Below are 24,872 nucleotides of genomic sequence, written 5' to 3' on the forward strand. Positions count from 1 at the left end.
TGAGGAAAAGCAAAAAACAATTTCATAAAAATAAAGACGCAGACGATAACCAAGATAATTCAGGAACTTGTACAAGTTAAATGACCTAGCAGACCACCTGATCATTAATACGGAGTTCCATTACTCGAGTTCCTACTAGCTACATGCTTAGGTACAAGTACATGAGCAGCCTTCCAAGGGAAGTAGTGGGGGCAAAAAACACGGCCTTTTTCAACATTGTGCATGCAAGTTTATGGAGGGGTTGGTATGATGAGGTTGCCTACAATGGCATCTAGCCCATTCACAACTGCTGCTAGCAGCAAATCTCTCCAACAGCTCAAGATGGGATACTAGATAGGGAGGGCTCTGAGTTACTACAGAAAAGTTCTTTCCCAGGTATCTGGCTGGTGGCTCTTCCCAACATACTCAGGGTCCAACTGATTGCCATATCTGGGGTCAGAAAGGAATTTTCCCCCAGGTCAGATTGACAGTGACTGAGGGGGCACGGGTCACTTGCTGGTTTAAACTAGAGTAAATGGTGGATTCTCAGGTAACTAACTTGAGGACTTCAGTAACTCAACCAGAGGTTACGGGGCTATTACAAGAGTGAGTGAGTGAGGTTCTGTGGGCTGCAATGTACAGGAGATCAGACGTCACTAGATGATCGTGATGGTCCCTGCTGGCCTCAAAAAGTCTGAATTTATGTAAAAAATGCAGTTTAAAAAAGTAACTCAATTATATCCTTGAGCTTCACGGATATACTATTTGTGCGGGGTGATCTAAGATTAGATACATTTTTTCATTCTGTTTGTATTGCTGGCTATGAACCAACAGGTGATATGTCTTCTAGTCAGCAGCAGAAACAAAACTATCTTCCTTTCTTGTTTCTTAAATTCCGAGCATTTTTCTCCCCACTACATCATATGGCTAGATTTATAAGTTCACTTCCGAAGCCTCCTTCCTCCTAAAGGCTACTCTAATTAAGGAAAGGAACCTTTGAAAAGACATATAGGCATGGATTGAGTGCAATTCAGCATAGGATAGAGTCAGGAATTCTGAATTCTAATCTCAGCTCTTCTGCTGCCTCATACCATGACACCTTGGGCCAGTTAGGTATCACACCCGTGCCTTAATTGTAAGTACATCATACAGGTATTATCATCATTATAAAGGACATCTATACAATGAGGATAACACCTATCTACTATTCCTGAAAGGAATGCTGGGAAGCTTCATCAGTGGATTTGGGCACTTTAAGTTGCTTGAATGAATGCATCATGCAAGCACAAAATTCAAAGGAGTTTCACATTATTGAATCATATGAGCCTGCTGCCGCCCAATATAGTGATCCCATTAAGGGTCACCATTTACCCACAGTAACCAGACTGTGATATTTGGCAAATCACAGTTATTTCATATTCTGGGCTTAAATTTTCAAAGTATAGTTCACAGAAAAAAATGGCCACATAATCAAATGGATTTTTATTCTTTAACCTGACTAATATGAAAACCCAAACTGAGTGTCAAGGAGCTTTGATGATATTCTAAGAGTTTTGTTAACAGATGGACATTAACATAAGAAGACTAGTCTACTGGAATGATGCTAAGCTTAACCTTGGGAACGATTGTAGGTGTCCCAAATTCAGTAACACACTTGATCCAAACACTGTGGTGTGTCACAATAAATATATCAAATTAATCTCATCACAGGGTTCAATATCTTAAAAATTCTCTTTCAGCAACAAGTCTAATGGCCTAACACAGAAATCTTTCAGGGCCCACACAACAAAGTTGTCAAGAAAGCTATTTTGTAACAAAATGTATTTATAAGTAGGGGGGATTGACTGCTGGATGTTTTTAGAAGTAAAGTGACTGCCAACATTGAAGGCGAGAGCCATCTATGGACAGAAAAAAAATACAACAGGCCCACACTGTGACCAAGAGAAAAAAAACTGTCTCTAAAAGCACCATTCTGGAAATGTAAATATTTCATGCACAACATGGACTCTTGCTTACTAACTACTGAGCCACATTATCACTTCATGTCTCAGAACTGCCAGTTAAAAGCCAATTTAAAAACTCAACAGCATGCATTTTATCTATCACCTCAGGTATTCTGTTGAGTGGAATAACAGTACCTTACCACTATATTGTAAACTACTGCATTTTATATCCGACTTTCAAAAAACACACTGCAACATAACAGTGCAGGACTCCAGTGCATTTTTATTTTGGAAGTGTTTTGTGTATAGGCTTTGCTAGTTACTGGTGGGACAGTTACTGTCAGGAGGCACATGCCAATTTTTAAAAACACCCTGGCACCTGCACAAGCACTTGAATAGTAAGCATAAACTTTCATGAACCGAGTAGGTCTCTCAGCACAGTAAAATAGTAACATCTTAAAGCATATCCACATACAAACACAAATGTGAAGTGTCATACCTGATACGTTTTTGTCTTCATTGCTATCACAGCATTTACTGGAACCAAGAGGATCATGACTGCCACACCTGCTAGGACAGAAGGACCTAAATTCTAAGAGGAAAAAACATTTATATACACACAAATGCACACTGAGTATTCAGAAAATGTAAGCATTTAAAGATCTTATATCAAAGCATTCTGTGTAAAGTAAAACTCCACTATATATATATATATATATATAATTTTTCTATATTTTCACTATCCCTTCCCTTCCTCCTTTTTTGACTAAAGACATATGCAGATAATTACGATCTTCGTTTCTTCAAAGCTAAAATGCCAGGTCCTTCCGCATATGCCTCAATTTTTTGATGGTGCTATTCTGTGAGAATAGAAACCTATATAGGGGGATGGGTTTTTAAGGTCCTGCTTTGACTGGCTGAAATCAGAAGAGCAGCCCCAGTTCTGCTAAGGGCCTGGACTAGAAACAGCAGGCATCATCCCAGCATGATGGGTGCGGTGACGATGAACCAAACAAAGAGATCCTTCCTCTGCTCACTTCTTCATCAAGTGACAGAGGGTAACCAGAGTCCCAGTAGTCAATTGGGTGTTCTGGAAGCAAAGGAAGCCCAGAGTCACATGGCAAATAAAAGGGTTGCCAAGCTGGCCAGCCACTAGGGCCCAAGACTGCTGTGTGGAAATAGGGTGGTTGACAGGACACTCACTTTCTAGATGGAGACTAGGGAAGTCTTTGTACGAGCATGGTACTTGAGTGGGCTTGGCCTAGATTTGCAATTGAGAGCCCTCTACCTCCTCTCTTCCATCACAGTGGCAGCATACTGCCCTAAATGGCTCCTCAGGCTGTAGCACAGTCTCAGTCTCTCGTGTTCCATACCCTCCAATGATCTGACAATAGATATCTATAGTCTTGAACTTCAGGAGAAAACACATTGCCACTAGCTGCATTCACCTACCATAATTAAACAGGAAAACAAGCAGCATGACATAATTACCTGCCATAATAAATACAATGCCAATATAACTTGCAGAGGGGCAGACCAAATCATGTTAATATACGTAGCCAAGTCCATGAACCGCTGAGCATCCACAGACATCAGATTTACAATCTCCCCAACAGTAGATGTCTTTCTTGCAGAATTTGTGATAACCAATGCCTGTGTGTAGATAAAAAGGAAGACATTGAATACAGTAAGGAAAACAGCTTCCTGATTTGCCTTTATTCCATACTGCAGCGCAAACAGCTTTTCTGGAGTTTCATTTGCAATCACAGGCAATGCTACTCCTGTGCACAATACCTCATTTTTTTCCTGCCTGTCTAAAAAGCACTAAGATGGTGTATTAAGTACACAAGCGGGGTTAAATTAACTAAGTTAAAAACGTTGAGTACATTGTTTTTGTTTGGGGTTTGTTTGCTTTTTAGTGCAAGTGCTTGAGTGCTGGCTTCTTGTCATAAGCTTTCCTGCCTCACCTCCTGCAGAGCAGCTAGTCTAAAGCTTTTTAAAGACTTCCAGCTGGTTTCAGGCTGAGGTGGTGCAGACTGCTGCCTGCTTGGCTGCTAATAAACCTTTCCCATTATATGTATGTTTGTCCCATTTCTGCGCAGATGGACGTTTAGTTCCCATTCCAAAGTAAGATGAGAAACAGGTTATAGTTCTTTTGTACATGATCAATCAAAGCAACTTCCTAATTGAAAGTACCTTTAATTTCGCTGAAGGCTGTGGGCTGAAGAAGGTCTCTTACATTTGTTTACCATTAGGTACCAGCCTAGGCAGAGCATGCTAACTAGTTAAAAATCACAAAACTTATTCAAGTTCATCACTAAGATTTTATTGCACACCCCCTCTTCCCCCTTCCATTTTCAGAGGCACCATTACTCTGGTGATGCTAAAACATTTAGAAAAGGCGTACCTTTCGATAGACTGCACCAATGACAGCTGTTTTAAGCCTCATTCCAGTAACAAAGCAAATATGGAAGTACTGGTGGAGGATCAGAGTCTGCAGACAGGCACAAGCAAACAGAAGTCCTGTGTACAGATAGCCTTGCCAATCTGGGGCATCTTTATCGTTCACAAAGTTAATTAGCAACCTGTGAAGAGAGTATTTGGTGAGGTTAATACACACACACACAGTCAGAGATTATCAAATTTCCAGGTAGTGACTAGATTATTCCAGACATATTGGTCACATTATATCCCCAAAAAAGCACCAAACTGGTGATAGCAAACGCTCCAGAACACCAGGCTGGGGCCTCAGTCAAGCCACAAGATTTTTACCCAGACTTTGTAACTAAGAGGTCCCCAAAAACTCCTACCACCACACTCCACCTTCCTATCCCACTAACATGTGTCCCATTCCAGAGTGTCCCTAGTTATAATCTGGGAGACAGAATTACCAAAGTTTCTCAGAAACTCCACTTCTAATACATGTCATCTTGGATGTACTGACAGCAGTGGACACTAGAAGGGCACATGGCTAGCTCAAAAAGAAAATGAGCAGAACATACTGCGTGCCATAGGCTCTGACTCAGAGCTACTGCCACAGGATTGTTTTATGCATTGTCCAAACTAAGGTACATCATTTCCATTTAGTGTTCCTCTTCTTCCCTTACATTATATAACGTACCAGCACAGTCCCTTCCCCTCACCCTTCCATTGTTTCAGTTACAGATTTTTAAGGGTTACTTTTCACTTCAGGAACCTTTACAGCTTCTTTGCAACCCCATGAAGTGTCATGGATTAACATTAGCTTAGATAAAGCAAGTTTCCTGCTGCATCTGAATTTACCTTTCTAACACTAGGAAGATCAGACAATGGAACTCAAAGCATCAGAAGTGAATTGGAATGCTAGATCCCAAATTAGAAGCCAGTGAATCAAAATCATTTGCATGAAAAGTGTAGTGCAAAAGGGAGCAACTTGTCAGCTGTCCCAACTAAAGGAAGAGTAGCCCAATGATACAGTGAGAAGGAATAGCAGTGAATCAAAGAGACCTATCTAGGTACTTTGTATACATAGAAAAAACTGAAGAAAGCATTAGAGGAAGTCTTACTTTAAGATTTCCGGACCAGTAAACATCATAAGATCATGAATGGCTTTAAACAGGAAGCTCATCAGGAAGTATGGTCCAAAGGTTTTATATAACACTTTAAACAGAGAAGGCTCAGAGTTCCTTTGAGATGGTTTTACAATCAAAGCTTCAACTTCTTCTGTCACATCACCATTTGAGTTGCTTGATTTAATTTGCTTTTGTGGGGAATACACCATTTTTATCGGTTGCCTGCAATAATAATCAATTATTTTTTTAAATAATTGGGACATTCTACTGAATCTCACTGACAACAACTATTTAAAATTAATGAAGGTCACTCTTCAGTAAAATTGAACATAAAAATGCAGAAAGAGTCTTAAAATGAGAAGTCTACTCTAGTTGCCTAGAAAAACCACCTTAGGATATGTCCACACTTACAGTGGTGTGTAGAGTACAGATACTGCATGCCAGCTAGCGCAGGTATAAATAGCAGTGGAGACAATGAGGTGCGGCTTAGATGGATAAAGTACAGTAGAGCGCCCTACACAGCTCTCTAACTGCCCAAGCCATGCCGCCAATGTCTACATTTTATTTTTAGCAATGTAGCATCCTACTGCCAGAGACTTTCCCACTGCAGTGAATGGCTCCAGCAGTGTGGGAGGGAAAGGCTCCAGTGACAGGGAGGTAGCAGGGAAACACTCCAGTAGCTCCCCAGAACTGGAGCTTTTACACTGCGGCATGTAGCTATGGCACGTAGTGCCTGTGAAGACATAGCCTTAGACACTCACCACCACAGGGATTTGCAGTTATTGTGATATTTGCCATCATTCCTTTCAGTAGCTCCAAGTGTCCGGGCACCAGAGATGGTAGTTTACCAGCCACTTCTGGGACTGGAAACCCAATGTTTTACTACATTTATGGAGCGATCTGTATATCAGAAGCTACTAGCCCGTGGTTAACAGAGCTGCATTTCAGAAGCCCCGTTTTTTTCTTGGGACAAATAACATTCTTAAAAAAACACATCCTATAGCTATGGAATATTCAGTTAGGTGCACAATTATGTGTGAGTTACAAACTCAAACAGCAAACATGAGTTTATTATTTATATTACTGTAGCACCCATAGATCCTAGTCAAGATTAAGGTCCCATTGTGCTACACGCTGTGCAAATGGAGTTAGTAGACCTAGTCCCTGCCCTTAAGAGTTTACAACCTATGAAAGAATTATGCTAAATCATCCCTAATGAAGAGAACAAAAGCATAGTTAAGTCGATGCATCTGGTTTATGAAGACTCATATTTTCCAGTATTTGAGAACAGGCTGTATGTAAAATCATGTTTCTGTGTATACTATACACCTAAATAAATTGAGAATATATGAGCTTTTCCTTCACTGAATAGGCAATTCAGAATGCAATGACATAAGCATGAGAAAAATTTGTAGATAGAATAGACACAGTAGTATTTTATTTTGTATCACTTTCAATCAAAGGCTGTAGGTCCATTTGCAAGCTGAGAAACACACTAAATTTAAAAAGAAAAAAAAAGAAAAAACATCCTCTTCTCTCACACATACACTCATAAAGTTGGTTCTTGGTGTTTACGTACCTATGGGGAAATCATACTCAGTCCTTATTCCAGAAAATTTCTAATGAATTTACAGGAATTTGTCTGGGTAAAAATAAAATAATCTCAGATTTTAGTCACTAGTACCCTAGAGGCAAGAAGAGGCAAGTGGATTCACTAGGTTCTTTATAAATTTCACATATTCCATTAGCTACCACTTTGGATTAATTGCTAGCATAACTGAACTTACGTCTTTGTATTTGCACACTCCTTCGCCCAGTACCTAGTCAAACCTGGCACTATCTCCTCAGATGTGTCCTCTTTGTTTAACAACCACAAGTCTTTAGCTTCCAATGGTCGCCGATATCCCTGAATCATCAACCTATATTGGAAAGATTTATCAACATCGTCATCTTTTATAGAGTGCCAAAGTAAGTTATGAAATAACATATACAGGGTATAACACAGGAAACCATTTATCCACCACCAAAATGCAGCCAGCTGTGAGGCAAGATGCAGTAATTTATTTAACAATGCACAAAAAAATTAGGATAAGTAGTAATATAGTGTTTAATTGAAACTGCAGGGAGAATTTAGGAAACAGAATAAAATTATCCCACTTGGAATTTACCCGTGAAATTAAATCATCTTATAAACTATATGAACGATGTAAAACCAAAGCTAATAAATATTCTATCTTACCTAACAGGCAATCCCTTTACCTAAACCACGCGGGAGATATTGGCCAAATCCTGATTAAGAAAGAAGTGTACCACCTGCTTATTCACTCAATGTTTTAAGCGTTTACATATTCCTTAGCACTCTCCCATCCAAATAGTCACACCATTTAGCTTGAGATAGCTGATTTGATCAAAATACAAGGTGGCACCGCTGAAGATAAATAAAACGAAACAGGAAAGATACAGCTACAGATAACCAGGATAAATTTTTTAAAAGTAGGTCACAGTCTATTGGCTTTGGAAAATGTAATCTTCCAATAGTCAAAAAGAGGTTTGTTTCCACTCCACAACTCCTATTCATCAAACATTAAAATGCGTAATTTAATAATATATGTTTAGGAGGATACATATGCAACATCAGTAGAAGTTAAGAGATTGAAGAAACCTGACATTAGAAAATAATAAAAGTAATTATCCACCTATCAGTTTCTTGTAGGTAAGTGCCTATTGAACAATCGTAAAAATCTCTACAGTCATGTAAGCTTTGAGTATCTTACGATATCTCTAGTAATCTTTAGTCAGATCGTTAGAGATACTAATGATAGTCACTTCATTGCTGCATTATACAGTGACTTGTTCTCTTACCCAGTGATCCACCAGAATGTAATTTTGGAAAGGAACGAAGCATTGGACTCTGGGCAGGGATTCTAAAGGAGAGAGAAAGGTATCAGCCATGTAAATAAAACCTACCGAAAAAATTTAAAACTATTACTTTTATCCTTATGAAATTTACAACTATATTATAGTAATTCCTCAGCACCATTAAAGTCTTTCTTTTTAAACCTAACTATCCTTCCTGAAGCAGGTTATTCTTCACAGGCTACAATACAGCATCAAAGATGCCTGTGGTTTGCTGGACTGGAGCACAATAGCATTACTCCTTTTCAGTGACAGACCAATGCAAAATACACTCTCACAATATCAAGAAGTTACATGAACGTCATAGAACATAAACCTCTAGAAAACCAGGCAGAACCTTATATTTTATTTCTAACAGAAGATAAGCTACCTAAAGCTTAGATAGTATGGTGATGGAATGGAGCTATAGGGAAAACCTAAACAGATGGACTGATTCCACTTTTAAAACAAACTTTAAAAATTAGGCAAATTTACATGAAACAAGGAAAAAAATTAGGTTTAAACAGTTGTAGTGCTTGCAAAAGGTGCCAAAACTGATTGCCCTAAAGACTGCAATCCTTTTTCAACAAGACATATAACATTGACCAGCAGCACAGAATCCTAAAGTCTCTCAGCCCTTTAAGGGCAAGTGGCTAATTTATTCTCTGTGCCGACTGAATTTTTAGCTTCTCTACTGAGAGGATCAGCAAGGGCATTGCTCAGTGCCAATTATGATAGCGATGTGGTCTGAAACCTATCAACTCCTATCAGACTAAGGCTGTCACTGGATGGTGGTCATTTTTAAGTAAACTATTCTGATCCTTCACACCCACCCAAAGGCTCTCCTCCCCCACCCCCCACGTAGCTATAATGTTTTGTTAAGTCGGGGGGAGGAGCTGCTTTTTAGAATGAGAACTAAATTAGAACACCATTTTCACCCAAAAACAACCCAAGACTGAGGGATGAAAGAAGACAATTGGTCAGAGAAAATTAGTTACTCTTGAAGAAAGTTTTGTTGTGTTTACACCACATATGCAAATTCCAGCTAGAGATCTCACAACTGGAGCTATGCTGGGCTCCACCCTCTGACTCATCACAAAGTGAACACAGGATTCCTGGTGTGGGTTTTCCTCCAGGTCACATAAAATGTAACATTTAGCCTCAGCCAGTTTAAAAAAAAAAAAAAAATCAGTGGTCGGATATTAAGTTAAAAAGGAATCTTGTAAGAATTTCAAAGGCAATACTGGGGATTCAGTTCAAAATTTCAGAGGAGATTATACTCTGTCCTTCCTCAGTTTTCCCCCATATACCATCAGCATATTAAGAATGCAGTCTGCCACTCCTTCGGCACATGTAGCCAATAACCATAATACAGTATGTTATAAAATTAGAGCAACTCATGCACTTTCGCCTACAAAGTCATCTGTCACCATTACAAAGATGAAGTGAAAACAGCAGGAGTTGAATTTTTTCAGGATTAATATTTGTCTAATGTTTGTTTTACTCAACTTTTCCATTAAATTGCATTCTAAAAGATATTGTAATAAAGTGGCATGAAACAGATTTGTATTTTTTCTCCTTTTCAAATGACTGAGCATCTGACCTTTAGAGGGAAAAATGAATTACTGAAGTTAACGGAAAAAATTAACATTGTTAAAATGCACACAAAGAAGTATAAGATAGCATATTTATGTACGAACCAGACAGCATTTGGGGGAAGGATAAGGAATTCGACACTTCCATAGAATTAAACACTTCTAGCACTTTGCCAGATCAAAAACAACGCTACTTGCAAGCAATTGAAGCGCTCTGCCTTCCTGGAAAAAGGCAGTTTTAAACTGATTCAAGGAGCCATATGGAAAGTATTAGATTTTCCTCTGTATCTCTGCAGTCTACTTATAAGTTCTGCATTAGGCAGCTAACAAGGTCTCTTGCTACCAAATGCTGAACTCACTTTGTAGAGGAAAGTCCAGAATACAATATAAACATTTAAATATTGATTGATTTAGGACTACTAATTTCTTTTTTCATATTTAGTATTAAATTCAAAACCATTCTGGGCTATGAGAGTAAATGATGCATTTTTAATTATACAAAGCACTCAGGGACTGTTACAATGGGTAGATAAATTCCTACTATAGAATATACAAGCACTATCATAACTAAATTTCCATTGCTAAATGGATTCACAGAGTGCATGTTTTGATTTTATGTGCGATCCTTGCATCCCTGTCACCTCCAAACTCCGTGCTTGTTCACACAGAGCCCCATTCCGTGCAGGAAGTGCTAGGCCTCAGACTGCTCAGTGCTCTCTACTCTCACGGAGGTCAATAGGAGCTAAGGCACTCAACAATTTGCAGGATTAGGTCCCGTGCTCCCAACCATTAACAACAATTGGCAAGGCTCTCCTGAATAGTATTAACAAACTAGGCCAATCGCAGGCTTCTGAGGAAAGCCGCATGTGCCTCTGAAGTCTTAAATTAAATCCGATTTTAAAAATTATTTACCCCTCTGCCACCACGTCCAGACAGACTGAACAGGTATAAACCAACTATTAGAGCAAGGTATGTAAAAATGCTCAATAGGCAACCAAGTTTCTCCAATAAATATGCTCACCCACTCCACCCACCAAAAAAAGTTAGCTTCAGGTCTATTTATACATTTTCAAATGACAAACATTTATAAATACACAGAAATGTGAGCAGAGTGACTTTTCTATAAGACTAAACATACCGCAAAATCAGCTTCCACATTTCACCATCTAAATATTTTTATAAGCAACTTTGCTATCCAATCTTACATATACTTTCCAATTTCAGTATTGCTGGTTATTATTCAATAGACTTACAAATCTTTCCCTTCAGTGAATGCTGGGCAGTTAGAAAAACACTGAACAAAGATAAATGGTTTAAAGTGATTTACTTATATACACAATGCATTACTGTATTTCAAAAAGAGAAGCCTATTTTTTTTAAAAGACTATATTAAGTTTTGTTTAACACCTATTGGGCGCTAATCACCATGTACATTCTTAAAGGGCATGGATTACGAATGAAGATTTAAGAAGTTTTATAAACATGACAACTGTGACCAAAGCACAGAAGAAAACATTCCCAAATCCGACACACAGCCCATCAGATATTCAAGTTGATACAGATATTCAAGTTGATATTCAGGCCTGGTTTACCCTAGACTGTTCTGTCAACGAACATCACCTTTTTCAACCAGAGTGCTGGTATATACACTGCAATCAATCAATCAATCAATCAATCAATCAATCTCTCTCTCTCTCTCTCTCTCTCACACACACACACACACACACACACACACACACACACAAAACTGCCGTTTCTTCAACAAAATAAAACCACCTCAATGAAAGGTGTAGGGCTTGTGTCGGCTTAGTTAGGGCAACCCCTTACAGCGGCTGAGAGCTGAGCAGTTGGTCTATGCTCCCAGCTGCAAGTAGGGCGAGAAGTGGGAGGGGGGGAAGCTGGGGCAGCTGAACCCCACGCAGGGCAAGAAGCCCTGGACTATTTTCCCTTGGGTGCGGGGAAGCCCCAGGTGGCATTCCCTGGCTTCCAGTGCTGAACAGGGAGAGAAGAAGCCCAGGGCTGGCTCCCGGCAGGCAACGGGGAATGGAGGGGAGCCCACCAGGAGCCTGTGGGGCTCCCAGTAGGGAGCTGAGGTACCAGGTCAATGGAAGTGCTCCTGGTGACGACGCTCACCACCGGCCCAAGGAGGGCAGCGTGGACATCAGCCCCCACAGTAATTATTGCAGGGGCTGTAAGTCGACCTATGTTTGGGCGACTTATTTTTCTAGTGTCGACAAGCCCTTAATTGTTCAGTGAGATACAATCAGTGCTCACCATCTAGTGCTACAATTTTAGCCTAATAGCAACAGACATTTAATCCACCTGTATTACTTTACCCTGACCTTTCCGGAGTGGTCACATATTGACTAAAAGACCTGGATAGCTGGTCTGCTCAGGAGACCTCAAAGGATCAGCAGCATGTCCCCCCCACCCAGATATGCATAAGAAGTCAGCACTTGTCAAGAGTGATACCCGAGATACCAATTACACCCTGCATTTAGAACAAGAAGTAATTGTGGTAACCTGGTAAATGGCAACTTTTAAAGATGGCAACTGCTGTAGTTTGATATCACAGCTTACTGTTTTAGCTGCGAAGAGAGCCTTTCATTGGCTAATTTCAGACATACTACATCAGCCATTACCAGTTCAAGGACTGCAACACTTCCATCCACAGAAGAAACAGAAAATATTTCCACTTTACAATCCATAGCAGCCTCCAGTAGCTGGAGCCATAGTACTAGATCTTTAGAGTCACCACATAATGTAGTGCTGAAAAACCAGGCCAGTAAAAGGAAGTAAGTGCACTTTTATCATTGAAAATTCATTTTGTGTAGATTACATGTAGAGTTAGACTCAGATAAACATATGTGAAAATGTCATTCAAGTAACTAAAAGCAAGTTCTGGGTAGAATAAAAAAAAAAGGACAGACCACCCTAACTGTATTTGTCTACTCTTTCCATGGAGGTCTGACATTTTAAACTGAGGAATCTTTCAACTAAGGTGCTGCAAGAGATGCAAACACAGTCCTCACCTACACAATTTTACACACCTTACAGTTGTAGGGTATTTATCACCTGTAGGCAGAATGCAGACTTATCATTCAACAGATAGAAAGTAAATAAACCTTTACACCACATCAGCTATATCAGTGCAGTATTTCTTAGACTCATACCCAATATCAACCATAAAAAACTCTTATCTCTACCATCCCTGTTTCAGGATAGCTAAAGCAGCCTCCTCCCATTCTAGCTATCACCACAACGAGCCTCTCTCAAACCATTTACATTGTTTACACAATCTGTCTCATCTTTGCATATTGTGGACCTAATCCTAAATGGTGCCAAGTGCCCTCACTCCTTCTATTACAGTTTAATTCAATGGGAATTGAATTATTTCACATCTTGCGGAATCAGGCCCAATGACTCACAGTAAACAGTATTACAGGCAATATACTGTATCCTCCAATCTATTCGTCTTGTGTAAAAACATTACTGAACACTTACAGGATCATTAACTGTTTCAGAAAACAGAGGAGGTCGTTCTGGGAAGCAGGACAGTATAAGCTGTATTAGCACCAAGATGAAGTAGCTGTAGAAGGTGATGTAACGAAATACGTCAACTTCAGCACCCTAAAAAGAAAGATTTGATATTATGGTTGGATGTTGTACATTAAGCAGTTGCCGTACAAGTGACCATGTAGCAAATAAATGCTTATTTCCAAATTAAAGTAAGTGTCTGAGGAAGTAAATATTCTTGTCACCCAAGCAAAAGGTGGGTTCTGTGCTGCTGGTCAAACTGAGCCACAAAGCAGCAACTATTCCTTAGGAGAGTATTGGGCATCCTATACTCTTAAATGGTTAAATGTATCGCTGACAACATCCCTTGCCTGGATAAAACAGGATGTCTGACTAGCTCTATGCAATAAGGTGTTGTAAACGTGTCGGTTGCAGGATATTAGAAGGACAAGGTATGTGAGGTAATCTCTTTTATAGGTCCAACATTTGTTGGAGAGAGAGACAAACTTTTGAGCTTACACAGAGCTCTTCTTCAGGTGACCTGTGTAAGCTCAAAAGCTTGTCTCTCACCAAAGGATGCTGGGCCCATAAAAGATATTACCTCACCCACCTTGTCCCTCCATCTCTATGCAAAACATTATGGGAGAACAGCTTTGTCTCTATGGAGGAGGAGGGAGAAGAAAATGTGAGCTCTTTTGCACCAGGCTCATCTGATGACACACAAACTAAGTTCCTGAGCGTCTCACTCTCTTTTTCTTCTAAGGCCTTGCCTACACTGGAGTTTTCAGCCACTGGTGTAGCTACACACATACAATCCCTTATCATAGATGTGGTGTTTAAACCATGACTTGCAGCAATGCAATTCACTCCAGTTTAAGCCAGGAACAATGGCACAATAGTAACTGATTTAACCGAGCTCGCACAGGAAATAAGTGTCAGAGCTGGGATTAAAAGTTAGTCCACTATACCATGGTGTGTTCAGACATCACAGCTCAATCCAACCCTCCCAAATAAAGTAAAGACAACTTAGGTTGAGGAAAGCACAGAGTCACTATTAAACCCAATACCAATTTAATAGGAACTGGTAAAAATTTTCAAAAAAGTCAAAGTTACCTTCTGTTTTCAGTCAGTTTTACAATTTAATGAATTAGCCAAGTGTAACTTCTTTATTAAAAACCCAACCAGAGAGTTATAAAATATTCTAACTATACAAGAGAACACGTTGACTAAATGGAACAAAACTACCATCAAAGCAAGTGTTTCAGGAAATCCTCTGTATAATCAACAGGAAAAGAACTAAACATTACCCTGTATTGTTTCAGATTTAACAGTACACACCTTCATTCTATTCAAATAGATTTTGCATGTTTTTAGAAGTTCCAGTAAAGCTGTTTTGCTACTTACTGCCTTGCCAACATTTGTAAGATCATCAAGCTTTTGATTAGTTTCCAAAATGGAAAACTAAATAAAAAGTAAAATAAGCACGACTTAATGGCCCTTAAAAGCTCAGCCATGAAGGTACACTTAATGAATCATCAACTCACTCCGTGTCTTAAGCAGCAATGATGGGCACCACAGATTAAATCATTAAACAAGTAGCCACTGCTATTGCAGCATTTAACTCACCTTAATTGAAAAGTAATCACTTACCAGGTTTAAGGCATGCAGTATTTTGGATCTGAAAATTATTGTGGCACACAACAGCGCAGTGAACCAAAAAATCAACATTATGCCTGAAGACTGGACTCCTTTCATTCGCTCATATTGTATTAAAAATGTGGCGAGCAACTACAGACAGATAAAAAGATAGCATACGCTGGTTATGTTCATATGGGTTAAAAAATAAAAAGATACACAAAGCAAGCATGTTTATCCCAGACCATTATTTAGTGTTTGTATTCCATTATCACGCAGAGGTTCCAATTACATCTCAATGTCTTCGGTGCTGTACAAACATTAAAAAAAAGCTAGTCCCTACTCCAAAGGGCTTCCAATTTAAGAAACACAAGACAGGCAGAGTGGGGAAAAGGCAGCGATACTACATACAAGCAAAGCACCAGACAAAATATATTCAAAGCCTCCAGAAAGGGGGAAAAAAGAAAATAAGTCACAAATCAACATACACAGCCGTGTCTACTTATGAAGACATTTTAATCTTTCCAAGGGATTTCTCAGGGCTAAAAGAGCTTGAAGGCTGACGTAACAGCAGTTCATCTTTAAATAATCATCTCTTTCATTTGTTAAAATAATATTGCGCTAACCAATGTGATTTGTGGGTTTTGTTTTGTTTTATTCCCATTTCTAGACTCTATTTAGAGGAAGTGGTACACTTTAGAAAACTCATCTAGCCCTCATGTGGCATAAAGCACGTTTACAATGTGGCCAGGGTTTCACGTTTCAGTTATTTCATTAATCTATCATGAATTTATGGACAGGCATGTGCCCAGGTTATTCTTTCAAATATGTTGTTTTCACTGGATTTTAATTTGTATTATTCCTAGCCTGGGCAGGAAAAAAGATCAACTCGCCACTTACTAAAAAGAGGTTTTCCCGAAGAAACAATTAGATTAGATTTTAAGAAAAGATAACAGGATAGTACTTGCAATTCCCAGCAGGCAGGCAGGCAGGGACATCTAGCCACCTGGCACAGAAGCCATGCTAACTTTTAATACTTTCCATCTGTATCAAGAGTTTGAGCATAAACAAAACATGGCAATTCAGTCAGACCCGAAGAACTCAAGGGTCTGTTACAAACACTCATAACAATCTGAAGATTTGTTTTTAAAATTCAATGAGGTTGGCACCTCTCGACTATATTTTATGGTTTTAAGAACTTCTATTTAGAGTCGCTCATCTGCAGGATTAAGTCATGTTCTCAACAACCTGCATGAGTAAATGGCATTTCTAACCTCCAGAAAAGTATACATGCCTAGAACTAGCCTTTATACTTCTCAACATGCTGATATGCAGACTTTCCAGCACAAAGTTTGGATTACGTAAACAAAAAACCAGAGACAACCCATTCTTGCAGATAGTAGGGGGGCAGAGCGAGGGCAGCTGGCTTCAGAAGTGTTACTGATATGCTCAGTACAAGCCAAGCAGCAAATCTAGGAAAGGGGATACAATGATCACACATATCCCGCCCTCCCCTCCCCCAACGGGTCACCTCTGCCAAAAATCAACAATTGAGTTCAGCATCAAGTGATATCTGTAAATTATTTTTGTAACTAAAGAAATGAAAATGTTAAGCAGCTGCCAGAAAAGACAATATTACAATTGAGAAAGATAGAAGGAATCAGAGCAGAATGACTTATACTTACCATTGTTATGCCCAAAACTGTAGGGCTAATGATAAACACTGGAGCTCGGAAAATATTTTGACTTCTTTCCCAGAAAGAGTAGAAAAGGTCTGCCCAGCAGATTATCCACAATAGTAAGCCCAAGGCCTGGAACATAAATGTATGAATATTGAAAGTGAAAGTGAAACAAAATGTGTTCTGGTACAACAAATTAATCCATACATAGTCCAATGCAACTGCCTTGTATGTAGACCTATTAGGCAATTAAAATTAGTTCAACTTTTTACAGCATATGTAGTACATGAGGTAAAATGATACTCTCTCTCTCTCTCTGTAGGTTCCCCATTAAAATAAAGAATTTTAAATTACTGCATTATATAGTTAAGATTTATTCTAAATGTCATATGACACATTGTTTTATGAAGCAAAGATTGGCATATATCTCAACTTCGGCTGGGAAGAAACTCTTAAATTGCAGGTTTATAAGAGGGCAGAAATCCCCAAAAATACCCATTAAAGTACCACAACTCCTCTCAAAAGCTCTTGCTTGTTTTACAGAGAAACAAAATCTGTTAAAAAATTGTTAATTGCCAGTTCAACAAGAGAAACGGACCGGGTGAATATAATGACTAAAAAAGATGGACTATTTTATCCGCTTTAAGAAGTGGTCAAAAACCTGATTAGTTTAATCAAATCCTTTTATTTCTAGGATAGAAGCTTCAAGATCAAGTTGGCCAACATAATGTGGTGCTTCCCAACTTTAGGGCACAGGGCATGCTATGGAGCTGTATCCAAGGGCCAGGTACATGAATCAGCACACACACGAGTATCTTAAAAGATATATGCCTTATAACTTATTCTCAGGCAGCCCACTGGCAGGAGAGCATAAGACTTGGAAATCAAATTCAGGTGGATGGAGTTAATTTAAAAACAATAAAACCAAACCATTGCACAGACTCCGAAGTAAAGGTCACTTACTGTTTTGGTTTTGTTGAGATGCGACATTTGAATATAGCCCCTGTCATGACAACGGAGATAAAGGAAGTAGACTGGGAAGCAAACCCAAAGGTAAATGCAAGGAACCCAGATGAGGACAGTGTTCTGAAAGCACTTGGTGAAATCTGGATTTTCCGTGTGCCATGTCAGGTTCCAATCCTGATGAAACAAAATGGATAAGTAGTGAAACAAATAAAGTCATCACCTTAAAAGAAAAACCCATCACCCAATTGTGCCTGAGGAGTTTTATTCTTACTGGCCTGTTAACCTAAATCTGGATTAAAGATTAAAATCAGATAACTCAGGACTAGAGAATATTTAAAGTTTTGTTTCATGTCACATTGCTCAAGAAGTTTTAAAACCATTACTAAAAAACAGGTCATTGTTTCTGTGCTGGCTTCATAATAGCTACCACAAGCTGGCTTCTCACTCAACTGGCATACTGAGACCTTTAACGGTACTAATTAATTATTTTAGAAATATCGCTGCAGAAAAATGCAGCAGTTTCCTGTACTTATTACACCTATTTCAGAAATGTTACTTTATATTTACTGTGAAAAAGATACATAAAGATTAAAAATCCAACATCTTTCCATTACTGGCCACAAAACCAAATGCAGTGACATACCCATTACCAAAGGAAATCCTATCCCAGGAGAATTCATTCTTAGTTTGAATTAAGGAAAAGTAGGCCACACTTCAGGAAATCATACATGATTATTACTTCTAAGATGATATAATTATGAACCAAACCAAATACTGGGATAGTAAATAACAGTAGCATGAATACTGAAAACAGCCTGTAATTCAGCAGCAGATAGTTTCTCTCTCCAAATATTTGAAGAGACCAGTGACTTAATTTAGAAAGTTATTTTTCTTCATATACAGAATGACACAGCAGGACAAAAATGCTTGTACCATAAGTAAAGCAGAGCATGCTACAGTTAAAGACACTTGCCAGTTAGAATTTAAAGGACCACAGTCAACAGGTCACATATGATTTTTTTTTATTTTTACTTAATATTGTTACAACACTTAAGATTATTGTAACAGTTTAGAAAAAAATTCTATTTTTACTGTTGACTTCACATTTTACAGCAGTGTGTAGAAGTCAATGTAACTACTGGAATATAGTACGGTCTCATTTAACAACTCATAACACTGCATCTGTAGATTTCAAAGCACTTTACCTCCTTTGTAAAATACAGGGAAACTGATGCACAGGGAAGTGAAGTGACTTGCCCAAGGTCACCAAGCAATCTAGTAGCAGAGCTGGGAATAGAATTCAGCTCTCCTGAATCCCAGGCTTCTATCCAATAGCCCACACTACCACCTTGTAATTCTTCCCTATCCACACAGGTCTCACACAGACTGGCAGTAATTTATAAATACATTTTGAAAGATAGGAAAATGTGGTTGCAACATCAAAAAGTTGGCAGAAGGAACTCAGGGGCTGATGTAACTTTGGAAATATTTTTAGTTCATCTCTTTAGAGCATCTAGAGGGGAAAAAAACAATCCTATGATGTATAGTGGCATTCCAGTTTAAACCAAAAACAATTATCCTAAATTTCAGGAACTAGGTTTTTTTTTTTAGGTGAAAAGAGAAAGGAAGCAAGGCTCTTTTTAAAAGACATTTTCAACATTTGTACCCTTTTCACGTTGTCTGCTGTAAGTCAAAGCCTGTAAGATTTTTTGTTTTATCCAGGATTCAGTTCTTGCTTACACATAGCCATGCACATCTCTTCCTGTCATGCTGTAGGACTACAGGATGCAAGTAATAAAATGAGGCTTTTAAAAAAAATAGTAGTGAAATAAAGTGTTTCTGAGCAAATACGAGAGTCCTGTAGCACTTTAAAGACTAACATTTCTGCAGGCATAAGCTTTCATGGGCTGCAACCCACTTCGTCAGATGCAGAGTGGGCTGCAGCCCTCGAAAGCTTATGCCTGCAGAAATGTATTAGTCTTTAAAGTGCTACAGGACTCTCATTGTTTTTGCTGTATACAGACTAACACGGCTAACCCTCTGGATCTGATCAAATACATACTCAATGCAAATATACAGCTTTTCCTAGAAAGTAGAGAAAACAACAGGCACTGTTGGGGGAAAAAAATGGAAAACCTGAATTCCTAGTTGGAGGGGGGGGAGAGAGGGAGGGTGTACATCTGTCCTTCGATGACTCTGCAGAAGCTATAACAAGAATGCAGTTGCTATGCATGGAAGTCATTGAGCAAGCATGCTTTTATATTTCCTTATCCCAGAAGGACACCATCTGGATTACATGTTTTATTGGATCAATGTGTGTCGGTCAGAAACACAAGCTTTCAAGCCACACAGAGCTCTTCTTCAGGTCTGTGCGGCTCAAAAGCTTGTGTCTCTCACAAACAGATATTGGTCCAATAAAAGATATTATCTCACCCACATGGCCTTTCTAATATCCTCGGACCAACATGGCTACAAGTACCATCTGGATTTTCAGCCTAGTCATGCTTACATTTAGCCATCACACAACCATTTCCTGAGTTAAATATTTCAGTTTCGCTGCTCCCCATACAACAGTCAAGAAAAAAACTCTTATGAAACTGGATAGCAATTTACATTTCACAGATTTTACAACAGCTGATGCAGTTACAGCAGAACTCTGATTTTAGGAACACTAACCTCACACATGACCAGTTATACAAATATTTTCCCAGTGGGGAAAAATAAAACTCACCACTTCCATTATGTGATGTTGAACAACAAGTCAACATCCCTTCACATTCTGATGCCTTTTGCGTTTTAGAAGTCGCTTTGCTGTGGTTCGAAGGACAATAAGAAAACAATGCAACGCACCAAACTGCCAGACAACACACTTACTGTAAGTTTGATATGTTCCATTTTATGAACTATTTGATCCCCATTTAGTTCGTAAAACAGGGGTTCTACTAAAAACCCTTTCAGTTCTAGAAGTGCTTTCTGTGCATGTGTCATATATAAAATATCTTTAACTTTTGAAGGATTAAATATGTACGACAGGCATTAATATCTATTTCATCTCCTCAATAAGACAATTTCTGAAACCAATACTAAAGTATATGACGTAGAGGAACCAAAAAAGAGGAAGGTATAAATCTGTACAAGTCTGACCTTTCTCCTGCCAGAAAATGTACCAGTAAAGTGGTTTCTTGACAGGTAGCCATTGACTACTACTATATTGTTGCCATGTCACTGAACAGATGGAGAGACATGCTCTATGCATAACTGCTATATACATTGGCAGGAAGTTATTCTGAAAACATATGTAATTTGTATTTGATTTGTCTTTCATATAGCCGTACCTCAAAATATCTTGAAATAATCAGAGCCCAGAGACCCTTAGGGGAAAATGGAGGGTTGCATGTCCCCCCAAAATAAGCAGTTAAACCAACTCATTGTATACTGTATTATTCTACTATAAAAGTAAGGTCTTTTATGAAAGCTTGCAATGGACTGAATTTGATGACCATTATGAGATGTATACAGACTCTGATTATGAATTTTATTGTATTTTAATAAAAAGTCAGAGTCCCCCCCAAGTAGCAGATAAGTACTTTTTATTATTGATTTTTTTAATAAGACCACCACCAATTTCTACAGAATTTAAGCTTTAATTTATTTTAAAAGATGTTATATTTCTAGCTCTGTCATCACAAAAATACTGTCCCAAGTCTGGACTGAAACCGAGCAGAATGTACAGGCAGAGACTGAAACAATAGCTCTCAGGGCCAAGTAACAGCTCCTTCCACAGGCACAAAAGGCCTCACAAGGGGAAAAAAACCCAAAAAATCCCCACCACAATTTAAGTAGAAAGCATCCTCACAAAAAATGAAACAAATGGCAACAGGTGCCCAGCGTTCACATGGACCCACTGAAAAAACTAAACTACTAACCAAACCTGGAATTGCATAAGTTTTGGGAAAGTAAGGGTTAAGCATCTCCTCATAAATGTGTCCTGTATTTCCATTGCAGAAGTAAGTGCTGAACTCTTTCTTCTGATAGTTGATTTCCTTTCCCCCTCCGGTAAAGCCTATGCACATAATAAAACTCACTTGAAAGTAATTCCTGTCTCAACTTTCCCAGATGATAAGATTGTGGTGCTGGCAACAAGACTATAAAATGTTAATCTGCCTCTATCAATGGGAGAAAGACTAAGGAAGTCGTGTCTTAAATATGTCTAATTTTGGGAATAAACATTCAAAACTATGTCTGACTTTGTAGTCGGCTGACTTCGCCACTGGCGTGCAATAGCTGCTGTTAAGGTAGCAGCCACATCCTTACTGCTCTCATGTCAATAACTCTTTTTAAAATATGCTGTGGTTCAAGATTTCCAGTGTCAGAGGTGAAAAAATTAAACTTGCACACGCACAAGGCTTGAAAGTGAGCAAGTGCTCTGGAGGCACAGGCTGCCATCACTGTCGTAGATGGAAAAATGTTTTAAGATTACTGAAATTCCAACTCAGAAAAGTCTGTGTGACGAACACAGATTGAGCTTTAAATTCCCAATGCCACCACTATCAGTTTAAACGTGAAATGCTGTGTTTTGTAAACAAACATCTATTTACACACACATGCTAACTTTGAGTTATGATACCTCAAGTTTAATTCTTAACAATAGAACATGCATCTCCTGCCCCCCCGGCCTTGCCCTTTAACCAATAGGCCATACTTTCACAGAGAACCCAAACATCAAGCTCTCTCATACTCTGCTTTGGTCCTGATGGAACTTTTAAGGCATCTACTTCCCATTTTTCAGTTTGGATAAGCAAAAACTGCTTCTCTCTTTTTGTTGTTGCTCTATGTACATTCAATTATTAGTACTGTTTCAGTGGATGCAGTATTTTCTGTCACAGGAACTTTTAATCCTTATTTCTTTTGCCCTACGTTCAATGGAAGAATGAATGGTTTGCCAAGGATCTCTTTTCCTGTTTCAAAGTCTTTCTGTGATCATCCCAGATAAAATCCTAGCAGGAATACAGAGGATGTTAGAATGTATAAGGCAGGGTGGCCAAACCACGCATACAGCTTTTTTAAAGTGAGGCTCACAGAGCCCCCCTATGTCCCACCCCCATTCTCCACCTACCAGACTGGGGTGGGGAGCCCTGGACTTTTGCCCTGCAGGGGGGTGGCAAGGATAAAGGTTTCTGTCCAGTGGGAATGGGGGTCTTGCGGCTTCAGCCGCATGGAGCACTCCTGCCGTGACTCATAGTGGTGTGGTGGGGCTAAGAGCTTCTGCCTGTAGGGAGAGGGGTCTCGGGGATTCTGCCCCATGGAAGGCACCTGAAAGGGCTTGGGGCTTCTGCCCTGCAGGAGGCACCTGCCAGGACATGGGCTTCAGCAGGAGTAGGGCTGAAGCCCCAGCAGGCACACCCCATGGGGCAGAAGCCACGAGCCCCACCACCCTGCCACAGGGCTGAAGCCCCGAGGCCTGGCAGGTGCACCCCCCAGCTCTCAAACTTCTCAAGACTGTTGTATGCAGCTTGGAGGGTCAGTAAGTTTGTCTATCCTTATACTATACATTGAAATATAAGTATAATATTTTTATTCCAATTGATTTATTTTATAATTTTATGATAAAAGAGAAAGTAAGCAATTTTTCCAGTAGCAGTGTGCTGGGTTTATATTTTTATGTCTGATTTCGTAAGCAAGTAGTTTTTAAGTGAGGTTAAGCTTCGGGCACACAAGACAAATCAGTAGAGCCCTGGATGGATACAAAATTTGTAACCGCATCCAATCCACAGATAAAATGGATAGCCGCAGATTTACAGGGCTCACAAATCAGACTCCTGAAAGGGGTACAGTAGTCTGGAAAAGTTCAGAACTACCCTAATGAACAGGAAGATTTATAACAGACTGCCATTATGGGTTCCCTTATTACATTTTGAAAGTTATTATAAATTAAGATTACTTTACACTCCTAAAACTCCTTCCAGCAAAAGGATCTCCAAAGAACTGCCTTGCATAATGCTAAAACAGCAAGTATGCAGCACAACCAAGAATAGAACATGCATCTCCTGCCCCCCCATCCCCGGTCAGGCACTTTAATCAATAGGCCATACTTCCTTTCAGAGATCCCAAACATCAAGCTCTCCTCATACTCTGCTTTCGTCCTGATGAAGGGCAAAAGAAATAAGGATTAAAAGTGTCTGAGACAGAAAATACTGCATCCACTGAAACAGTAACTAATAATTGAATGTACACAGAGCAACAACAAAATGAGAGAAGCGGTTTTTGCTTATCCAAACTGAAAAATGGGAAGTAGATGCCTTAAAAGTTCCAGAAAGAGCAATTCCCATGATTTTACATACCACAAAAATTAGCCATTGTAATCCAAGAACCAAAAAGCCTCTTGTTCATTATGCATTTTTAATTTCAGGGAAATTGTGATAAAAGATTGTATTATCATAAAAACTTTCAAAATATAAAAACTTACCCTCCATCTGTGGACAGTTTAAACAGTCCCACATACTGCTGTCTCATGGTACATCCAGATGACACACTTAGCCACGTGCCATTCATGTGTCATTTAAGGCTCATATTTTTAGAGCCAAAAGGACTTATTCTGGGAAACCTTCTTTGATTTTAAACCAGGATCAATTAAAGAGATACAGAAATAACAAGTTATGCCTTCATTATTTTGCATCTAAGACAATTGTGTGTGTTTGCCTTCCTGATGTCTTAATTAAAGTGACAGTCAAGATACCACATCGTCATGTCAGACTATACAAAGGGCTTCAAGTTTTGGTAGCTACTTGCGACACAGAAGTATGAGGAAGTTTATAGGACCTAAAGCTACAGATGATCTATTACCAGACTAGTATTATTTTCTCCTCCTCTTGCCAACAGATGCTAATATAAGCCCATCAAATGTAAGCAAAAGGTCAGCCCTTGTGGCAAGCTTATTTGAAACATGGCCTAGAATGACCTCAATATAACTTAGATTAACCTTCACACAAACCAGATTTAGCAAAGCTTTAAACATCATACCAGCAGCTACAGAGTTTTTGCCTTTTACAGTTTTGGAGTGAGATTGAAAGTGCTCATGTTGAATTGAAGGCCATTAAAATGTAAATCAACAGC

General features: G+C 39.1%; 1 protein-coding gene across 3 annotated transcripts in view; it reads right to left on the reverse strand.

Annotated features, from left to right (window-relative positions):
• Positions 1 to 24,872, reverse strand: part of LOC137155080 (multidrug resistance-associated protein 1) — a 76,708-nt gene that overhangs the window by 32,915 nt on the left and 18,921 nt on the right. For all 3 annotated transcript variants that reach the window (XM_067551054.1, XM_067551053.1, XM_067551055.1), the window contains exons 2-11: positions 17,757 to 17,933; positions 16,800 to 16,925; positions 15,130 to 15,267; positions 13,468 to 13,593; positions 8,336 to 8,397; positions 7,261 to 7,392; positions 5,468 to 5,695; positions 4,330 to 4,507; positions 3,414 to 3,575; positions 2,422 to 2,514 (exon numbers count right to left, since the gene is read on the reverse strand). In XM_067551054.1, coding sequence (XP_067407155.1) covers positions 2,422 to 2,514; positions 3,414 to 3,575; positions 4,330 to 4,507; positions 5,468 to 5,695; positions 7,261 to 7,392; positions 8,336 to 8,397; positions 13,468 to 13,593; positions 15,130 to 15,267; positions 16,800 to 16,925; positions 17,757 to 17,933 — 1,422 coding nt within the window. The remainder of the gene's footprint in view (positions 1 to 2,421; positions 2,515 to 3,413; positions 3,576 to 4,329; positions 4,508 to 5,467; positions 5,696 to 7,260; positions 7,393 to 8,335; positions 8,398 to 13,467; positions 13,594 to 15,129; positions 15,268 to 16,799; positions 16,926 to 17,756; positions 17,934 to 24,872) is intronic.

The sequence above is a fragment of the Emydura macquarii genome, unplaced genomic scaffold (assembly GCF_026122565.2).
Source record: "Emydura macquarii macquarii isolate MOO-44397 ecotype Brisbane River unplaced genomic scaffold, CSIRO-AGI_Emac_v2 contig_1348, whole genome shotgun sequence".
Taxonomy (NCBI): Eukaryota; Metazoa; Chordata; order Testudines; family Chelidae; genus Emydura; species Emydura macquarii.